Below are 10,065 nucleotides of genomic sequence, written 5' to 3' on the forward strand. Positions count from 1 at the left end.
GGCCTGAAATAAGCTCTGTTCCAGGCAGAGCCTCGCTCCTGAGCTTTTTCCCTGGAAAAGGAATCCAGAGCAGCCTCCCCAGCTCTTTCTAAGGTATTTATTGCTGCAAACCGTGATCCTGGGTGAGGCCCTGAGGACATGCCTGTGAGGCCTCAGAGAGCCCGGCAAGATTCTGTCAGAAATCACCAACTTGCTGAATTATCAACGTCAAGATTTTTGCCCTAATTATTTGTTTTTACTACTTGAAATTTCAATTATTTAGTATCTTGAGAAAGATTTCTGAGTCTCCCTGTTTTGTGGGAATATGTATATATACATACATATTACACAGTTCTCCAGGATTTGCAGCTGTAATTTGTTTCTTATGTTTGGTGAAGGAGACTGCAGGGACGGGGACCTTCGTTTTTCACCAAGCACCGCCTCCGAGGGGACTCGCAGCGCCGTGCTCTGTTCGCGCACAGCCCCCCTCTGCTCTTCTGAGGCTGGGTCTCTAGAGATGACCGTGCCATCCCAGCCACAGCCCTCTCAAGCCTAGACTCTCTTCCAGAAGATAAACAGGAGCGGCTCCTTCCTCCTCCCTCGAAGCCAGGGCCACACCCTCCTTTCTTCAGGCGGCTGGCCAATTTGTTGTGCGTTTTGTCTTCGCCTCTTTGATGTCAGGCCTCGGTTTCCTAAGACAAGCCCCTGTGTTTGTGGTGGGTTTGAAGTGGAGACCTCCAGCACACACCTAGGGTGTAACTTAAAACCACTTCATTAGGAAAGATGTGTGACACGGTTGGTCTTTGTTGAGCAAGTGTTTATGGTTTCAACTTTTTAAATCCCAGCGCAAATCACTTGTGCTTTAGAACAGGGCTGGTCTGAAAGCAATTACCTGGCTGAGTTCCCAAGGCTTCCACAGGACTTTTTTCCTAAGATAACAACGGTGACGGGCACACATGCGCTGCCTCAGTCTGAAATAAACTCTGTTCCAGGCACAGGCCTCACTCCTGAGCCTTTTCCCTGGAAAAGGAATCCGGAGCAGTCTCCCCAGCTCTTTCTGTGGCGTTTATCACTGCAAACCATGATCCTGGGTGAGGCCCTGCTGCAGCTGGCATTTATTAAAATGACTGAAGACCATGCAGACTTCTTGAAGGAATCAAGAGTCCAACCACCAAAGTCTTTCAAAAATGGATAACCAAACACAAGAATAGGAAATAAAGGGCATCTCAGAGGATGCATGAAGCTCATATTTAATAAAAAAACAGAAAGTGACCGGCTTTTCCAGGTGTCTTCTGCAGTTTCCATCACAGTTCCTTGGCGGTCAGAAGCCTGCCATCCAGCGATGTGGGTGTAGGTTAGAACATTGGTGCCAGTTCTCCTCCAGCAAATCTGATCAGTTTTATTCTCTGATTAAATGTGCTGATGGCTTATCTTTCTCCACAACTAACTACAATAGAATGTCTTGTTTCCTTAATGTGGGAGACGCAGTATCTCTTCTTGCCGCCTGTTCATATATTTAGCAGGGGGATAAAAGCCAACCCAGAAGTCTCCTCAATATTTAAATGTCATTATTTTAAATAGAACTGACTTGTATTGGTTGGAATGGGTCTATGTGGAAAAATAAGCCAAGAAGGCTGCACATTGCTTCTTCTTTTCATTCTGTGTGATTTTTAATGGGCAGAGTGCAGAATTCCAGGAACTTAGCAAGCAAACTTTTCAGTTGCATTTCTTCTTAGAAATGGAATAATGAATGGAAAGGATGAAAAGAAAATTGTTAAAAAGCAGCCATGCCTTTATAAAATCTGAAGCATAAATTAGATTGTTAAAAATACATTTGCATGATAACTGCATGGTGATTGGCGATTCTGCAGAATGTTTAATATATTGAAGCTACTTACAGTATGTGAAATAAATGCTAACTTCCTCTACTGATATATTTTTTTCTTATATTTCTGAACATTGAATGAAAGAAAAGCGCTAGAAGTTAAGGAGCACTCAAAATACTTTTATTTTTTTAAGTTGATTCTTATATCCCAAGTGGGGTTTCCCTGGTGGGTCAGTCAGTGGTAAAGAATCTGCCTGCCAATGCAGGAAACATAGGTTCGACTCCTGGGTCAGGAAGATACTCTGCAGAAGGGAATGGCAACCCCCTCCAGTATCCTTGCCTGGGAAATCCCATGCACAGAGGAGCCTGGGGGGCTACAGTCCATAGAGCCACGAAAGAGTCGGACACGACTGAGCGACTAAACAGCTACAGCAGTCCGCGGTGAAGTCCGTCCTCTTTTCACTTCTGTGTAAAATGTTGCTTTTCCCTTTGTTCTTGTCAGCTGGATTTATTTCATTCCTGGAAGGCAAGCCTTCATTTTCAGAAATGAGTGCTTCAAATGTCTTAACACATCTCTTTTTTTTGTCTTTTTTTTTTTCAGCCAAGGAAGCAAGGATAGATGACTCCACAACAGGTCCTAGACACGTGGCCAACTCCCTCACCAAAAAGCAATTAAAAAAACCAAAACAAACACATAGTATTTGCACTTTGTACTTTAACTGTAAATTCACTTTGTAGAAATGAGATATTTAAATAGATGGCTTTAATCTGTGAAAATGGAAGGGCTGGCTTCAGAAAATTAATCACATACAATGTATGTGTCCTTCTTTGACCTTCAGAATCTGTAGCTAGTGGAGATGTGTTTTGAGTGGATTTGAGCTTGACTTCTTCATCCTACACACGTTAGCCGACAGAAGCCTTGGCTGAGGTGCCCTGGCTCCAACCTGTGCCTCCTCCTGACCGGCACTATCATGAGTAGTCCTGCCAGGTTGGCTGTGTCAGGGGCCTACTGTCCTGGCGGCATCGCTGAATCCATGCTGGAAGCTCCACGGCCCCGTAGACGTTTGTAGTCGCCTGCTGACCCCGTCCTGGCTTTGTTCGTTTCTTGGGATTCTGTGTTAGCTTGTTGGTTTTCCTTCCCGAGTTCCTGCTCATGCAATGAGTTATCCAACCACTCGCGCAGCGTTCACCAGTAGTGCCCTGCTAGGAGAGGAGATATTTCAAACTCTTCTTGATATGCCTGTTTTTCCATTGCGAGCTTCTGTTTGAGTTTTGCCTTGGGCTCAGATTAACCATGCTGTAAATGCTAGAGAATTCTGACTGCCTTCCTGAGGCAGCGTGGAGGGGCCCAACGTTCAGAAAAGTAAATTTAATCACGATCTGACCCAGCCAGCCAAACATGCTTGTCAGCCTTCTTCTCCTCTTACATCTGGCCCCTGTCCACCCGTCCGTGGTCTACCCCGGGGCTCCTGGGAAGGGAAAACTGCCACCTGAGCAAGTTGTGAGCGGCCTCCTTAAAGAAGGCATGGCCAGGTGAGGCTGTGCCGGGCACTGGTCCTGGCAGCTGGGGACAAAGGCCTGTGGATGCCCGCTTCCCTTCTTCTTTCCTGAAGGACTGGCCACTGGGAAATTCACCCAAGTGGAGCTGGACAGGGATGGGGGCAGCTGAAGGCCCCACGGGGGCAGCGGGGCTGGGCCTCGGGCCAGCTGGCTGCCCCCGTCAGGGCTGGAGCCCCGCCTCCGTGATGTGCCCACGGGCCCCCCGGAGTGGAGTGACAGGCTGTGACGCTGCCTCAGCTCGAGCTTTAGGTTTGGAAAAAAAATCTCCCTGGCCCCAGATCCCCCAACACACAGCCTATCGATCTGTCTCGACAGTTGTCATGAAGACGTTCCTGCAGCGTCTCGTTTAAATTGCGGGAAAGTCAAAGTGGAACCTTGGAGCCTAAAAACCAGCCCCCATGTGTGTCACCATTGTTTAAGAAACAGTTATGATCCTAAATTTATTGGATAATCTTTTATATTTCTGAACTTTGAATTTAATCATTTTTCTTAGATTAAAATAAAATATGCTATCAAAACCGTAGTCAGCCTCTTGTTTCATTCTAGAGGTGTCTACCGTAGGGAGGCAAGACAGGGATGCTGGGCTGGGGGAGGTGGACCCTGGTGCTGCCCCTCTGGCTGTGGGATTCGGGGTAAGAGCCTCTGGGGGCTTCAGTCTCCTGCTGTCAAACAAGATGACAAGTGGCGACCTGCACCCTGGTGAAGGCACAGGTGTCCATGTGTGAAGGGTGCAGGCTGGTGCAAAGGGCACACGCGTTCATCCTCGTGATGGGAAGCGGCCGTCCACTCACGAGGGCTGGAGGACTTCCTGTGCTTCCGGATGCTGGGTGGACCACAGAAGAGACAGAAATGTTCTTGTCATGGTTAGAGCTAATGCTGCTCACATCACAGCTCCAGAAACCCTGGCAGACCGTTGGCCCCCAGCCCCAGTCTCCCGTCCTCGGTTAGACTCTCTGTGGCTCCTGCTGCAGTGGGGGCTGCTCCCCTCGGTTCTGCTGAGGTGTAACTGACACGCAGGGCCGTGAAGGGCAAGATGCCCGGCATGATGACGCCCCTTCCGTATGGCGTGATTATGTCCCTTCCGTACGGCATGAAACGCCTGTCACAGTAAGTTTACAGAGCGTCTAGTCTCTCACACAGGTACCAAAAAAAGGTTGCTTTTTCCCCCGAGTGATGAAAACTTTCAAGATCTACTTTCTGAGTAGTTTTCAAATACACCAATCAGCCGCGTTAACTGGTCCGTCACGGTGCGGCTCGCACAGCAGCCTCTTGGCTGGCCATGCTTCCTCTAGGGCTCTCTGTCCCTTCCTAGTAAATCTCCCCTCAGCCGCTCTATTTCTTTCTCTGCTAAGAAAAGCGTCGTCTTTGTAAAACTCAACCTTAGCATTTCAATTGTGCAATCAAGTTGCTACTGGAAAGGAGTTAAGAGGAAGCTGCCAGGAAGCACTCCTTGAAGGGGTGGCATTTGGACTGGTTCTGGAGCAGGTAGGAGAGGACGAGTGTCCAAGGAGGCTCAGAGCCTGAACAAAGGCACATAGGCTGGAGGGACGACAGAGCCATGGAGGCCGTGGGCCCACACGCCAGGGCTGGAGCAGATGGTTCTTATTGCTAGCTATTAAGACTTTAAATGAAAACAGGAATCGTTTCCCTTACGTACCTGGCACAGCTGTTTCTAGTGATAGATGCCTCCCTCCCCCAAGGCCCTCCCCTCCTTCTCATGTTGAAAAATGCTCTCCTGCCTCCTTGTCAAAAATCTCCAAGTGGAAGATTATTTAGAAGTGCACTGACCAACTCATAAATCACGCCCATGAAAGTCATAACTGGAATTTTCTAAAGTTATCAAGATGGAAGGTGTCAGCTTTTTTGTAACCCATGTGCAGAAATGACTGACATCATCATAGGCTGCCAAATGGACGCTAGACCATGCAAACAACAGAGCCAGGCCAGACAGAAAGTGAGGGGGAGAGAGTAAGAGGCCCGTGGGTGGTGGTGACGGTGGCGGTGAAAATGGTGGTAAGGAGGAGGACGATGGTGCTGCTGCTGGTGGTGATGATAATGGTGATGGTGATCATGGTGATGGTGATGGTGGTGATGGTGATCGTGGTGATGGTGATCGTGGTGGTCAGGGTGATGGTGGTGATGGTGGTGGTGGTGGTCATGGGGATGATGGTGCTGACAGTGATGGTGATCATGGTGATGGTGATGGTTATGATGATGGTAATCATGGTGATCAGGGTGACCATGATGGTGATGATGGTGGTGATGGTGATCAGGGTGACCATGATGGTGATGATGGTGGTGATGGTGATGATGGTGGTGATGGTGATGGTGGTGGTGGTGATGGTGGTGGTGGTGATGGTGGTGATGCTTCTGATGGTGATGATAATGGTGATGGTGGTCACAGGGATGATGGTGCCGGCAGTGACGATGATGGTTATGATGATGGTGATGATGGTGATCAGGGTGACCGTGACGGTGATGATGCTGATGATGGTTATGATGATGGTGGTGGTGGTGATGGTGATGGTGGTGATGATGGTTATTATGATTGTGGTGATGGTGGTGATGATAATGGTGGTGGTGATGATAATGGTGATTGTGATCATGGTGATCATGATGGTTATGATGATGGTGATGATGGTGATGGTGGTGGTGATGCTGCTGATGGTGATGATAATGGTGATGGTGGTCCCAGGGATGATGGTGCTGGCAGTGATGGTGATGGTTATGATGATGGTGATGATGGTGATCAGGGTGACCGTGATGGTGATGATGCTGATGATGGTTATGGTGATGGTGGTGGTGGTGATGGTGATGGTGGTGATGATGGTTATTATGATGGTGGTGATGGTGGTGATGATAATGGTGATGGTGATCATGGTGATCAGGGTGACCGTGATGGTGATGATGGTGGTGATGGTGATGGTGGTGGTGGTGATGGTGATGGTGGTGATGGTGATGGTTATGATGATGGTGATGATGGTGATCAGGGTGACCGTGATGGTGATGATGGTGATGATGGTTATGATGATGGTGGTGGTGGTGATGGTGATGATAATGGTGATGGTGATCATGATGGTTATGATGATGGTGATGATGGTGATGGTGGTGGTGATGCTGCTGATGGTGATGATAATGATGATGGTGGTCCCAGGGATGATGGTGCTGGCAGTGACGGTGATGGTTATGATGATGGTGATGATGGTGATCAGGGCGAAGGTGATGGTGATGATGGTTATGATGGTGGTGGCGATGGTTTTCTCCCTAATACCATATACTACCACAGAGGCTTGGAGAAGGAAATGGCGGCCCACTTCAGTATTCTTGCCTGGAAAATCCCATGGACAGAGGAGCTGGCAGGCTACAGCTTAAAGGTCGCAAAGAGTCAGATAAAACTGAGTGACCTGAGCACAGCACATACCACAGGGGCCAAAATTTGTAAAGCATTTTCGATTACTTAGATGCTTAGGCATTTTTGTATTTCTTCACTCTAAAAAGCTGTATGAGCTACTTTTTTACTACAAAGCTGTAAACAAACCACCCAAAACTCCACAGTCTCTCCCACCCTGTCTATTCTTGTCACTCTCTGCATGTTGGCTGGCTGGCGGGGCTCTGCTGGGCCGGCCCCGTGCCTCGCCACTGCTCCGGGATGAGGGGCCTGCGGTGTGTCTCTGCGTGGCTGGGGCTGAAGCACGGTATGACTTACCCAACTGTGAGCACATTTCAAACCTCATCTTGTGACCTGTCTGCTCGCATCTGTGAACCACCCCTGGGCTCCGAGCGGGTCCCCAGGCTCAGCCTCCCAGGCCCCTTGGGTCTGTTCTGCTGTCTGTAGAGCAAGGTCTTGTCCCGGGCACCAGCCAGAGGGTCAGTATTTTCATCAGGGACCGGACATGACTGAGGGCAGAGGCCTGCAGCACATTCTGTGTTTTATTTGAACTGCGCTCATCTCACACGCTAGTAAAGTGATGCTCAAAATTCTCCAAGCCAGGCTTCAGCAATACATGAACTGTGAACTTCCAGATGTTCAAGCTGGTTTTAGAAAAGGCAGGGGAACCAGAGATCAAATTGCCAACATCCGCTGGATCATGGAAAAAGCAAGAGAGTTCCAGAAAAACATCTATTTCTGCTTTATTGACTATGCCAAAGCCTTTGACTGTGTGGGTCACAATTAACTGTGGAAAATTCTGAAAGAGATAGGAATACCAGACCACCTGACCTGCCTCTTGAGAAACCTCTATGCAGGTCAGGAAGCAACAGTTAGAACTGGACATGGAACAACAAACTGGTTCCAAATAGGAAAAGGGGTATGTCAAGGCTGTATATTGTCACCCTGCTTATTGAACTTCTATGCAGAGTACATCATGAAAAACGCTGGGCTGGAAGAAGCACAAGCTGGAATCAAGATTGCGGGGAGAAATATCAATAACTTCAGATATGCAGATGACACCACCCTTATGGCAGAAAGTGAAGAGGAACTAAAAAGCCTCTTGATGAAAGTGAAAGAGGAGAGTGAAAAAGTTGGCCTAAAGCTCAACATTCAGAAAACGAAGATCATGGCATCTGGTCCCATCACTTCTTGGGAAATAGATGGGGAAATGGTGGAAACAGTGTCAGACTTTATTTTTCTGGGCTCCAAAATCACTGCAGATGGCGATTGCAGCCATGAAATTAGAAGACGCTTACTCCTTGGAAGGAAAGTTATGACCAACCTAGATAGCATATTCAAAATCAGAGACATTACTTTGCCAACAAAGGTCTGTCTAGTCAAGGCTATGGTTTTTCCAGTGGTCACGTATGGATGTGAGAGTTGGACTGTGAAGAAAGCTGAGCACCGAAGAATTGATGCTTTTGAACTGTGGTGTAGGAGAAGACTCTTGAGAGTCCCTTGGACTGCAAGGAGATCCAACCAGTCCATCCTAAAAGAGATCAGCCCTGGGATTTCTTTGGAAGGAATGATGCTAAAGCTGAAACTCCAGTACTTTGGCCATCTCATGTGAAGAGTTGACTCATTGGAAAAGACTCTGATGCTGGGAGGGATTGGGGGCAGGAGGAGAAGGGAACGACAGAGGATGAGATGGCTGGATGGCATCACTGACTCGATGAACATGAGTCTGAGTGAACTGCGGGAGTCGGTGATGGACAGGGAGGCCTGGCGTGCTGCGATTCATGGGGTCACAAAGAGTCGGACACGACTGAGCGACTGAACTCAACTGAACTGAACTGAGTCCCATTCAGTCGACAGCTGCTGAATTTCCCTGGCCACTGGCATCTCGGCTTTGCATCTCTTCTTCAGAGTTTGAGCTAGCCACTTGCTATCCACGGTGGGACGGAGGGGAGGCTGCCGGGGGCGGAGGGAGTGTTCCACAGGCCCCGTCCGCCCTCAGACCCTGCACGGGTCTCGGTGTTTACCGCCCCTTACATAGCTCATGTGAAAGAAATGCCCCGTGCTGCCTGTTTTCTCTGACATCTGAATGCTTGCTGAGCTCTGATCAACTTGACCAGTTAATTCAGGTCATGTGTGTTTCACAGTGGGAAGATTTCATACCCTCGTTATTAACATCTTGCCTTCAAAACAAAGATTTGATTTCCCTCAGTTGAAGTTATGCTCAGTCAATAGATTGTTTCTTTGTTTTAAAAGATGGATTTTTGTACTCCAACCACACTGCCTACGTGCTGCCTTTCCCGTCTACTGTGGCTGTAGTTCAGAGGACAAGCACTAACTCCTTAAGATCTTGTAAGTGCGCCCGGGGGAACCACCTTGAATGTTTCAGTTTAAATTTACATATTCATGATGCTCTGAGTATTAGACCGGAAACGCTGTTTCATTACTTAAAATGTGTCCAACTCTGCTTTTTCATCTAAGAAAATGGTCTAATTTGGTGAGAAATGTTATTAACTGAGCCCTATTATAATAAAAGAAACATATTTCTAGAAGTAAGATAAAATGAATAATTGAAATGTGTTTTGGAAAGGGTTTAGGAGCAGTTGGTGGTGCTGAGCGGAGCTCATGTGAACTGGAGTGACTTCTGCTGACAGCTTCTGGGCTTTCTGATGCTGATGCTGTCATTTGTGAGTGCGTGCTCAGCCGCCTCAGCCATTTCTGGCTCTTTGCAACCCCACGGACTGTAGCCTGCTAGGCTCCTCTGTCTGTGGTTTTCCCAGGCAGGAATATTGGTGTGGGTTGCCATGCTCTCCTCCAAGGCATCTTCCCGACCCCAGGATCGAACCCACATCTCTTACATCTCCTGCGTTGGCAGGCGGTTCTTTTCCTCTAGCACCACCTAGGAAGCCCGACTCTATGCTCACTGAGCCTTAAATGCAAGTCCCCCCACCCCCAGCTTGGGAAAGAGGAATGAAGTGAAAACAGAAGGTATTAATAGCAACGCTGATGTTCATACCTGTAAGGAAAGGCTATTCCTTCTGGTGACCCCACAGTCCCTGACATTTCCTGATCTGGAACAAGCAGAAACGCTGCCCCCGGGGGATGGAACCCGCCTAAACGGGCTCGTGTCTGTCTCATCAGGTCCTCGAAGCAGAGCCTGTGACTAGAGCAGGTCTATTCACCACCGTACAGAGTGACCACACGAAAGCCTCAAAGGCTACTGCTGGGCTGGATGAAAACGGCCCTGTTGTGCCATCGACACGTTAAAGAATCAATAGGTTTGATGTAAGAGTCTGTCTTCCATTTCGTCCCTTTC

General features: G+C 48.3%; 1 protein-coding gene across 2 annotated transcripts in view; it reads left to right on the forward strand.

The window, feature by feature from the left end:
* SMOC2 (SPARC related modular calcium binding 2) overlaps positions 1–3,887 on the forward strand; it is a 157,695-nt gene extending 153,808 nt beyond the window's left edge. For both annotated transcript variants that reach the window (XM_070796551.1, XM_070796552.1), the window contains exon 13: positions 2,406–3,887. In XM_070796551.1, coding sequence (XP_070652652.1) covers positions 2,406–2,423 — 18 coding nt within the window. In that variant the 3' untranslated portion in view covers positions 2,424–3,887. The remainder of the gene's footprint in view (positions 1–2,405) is intronic.
* Positions 3,888–10,065: the final 6,178 nt, after the last annotated feature.

Source organism: Bos indicus, chromosome 9 (genome assembly GCF_029378745.1).
Source record: "Bos indicus isolate NIAB-ARS_2022 breed Sahiwal x Tharparkar chromosome 9, NIAB-ARS_B.indTharparkar_mat_pri_1.0, whole genome shotgun sequence".
Classification (NCBI taxonomy): domain Eukaryota; kingdom Metazoa; phylum Chordata; class Mammalia; order Artiodactyla; family Bovidae; genus Bos; species Bos indicus.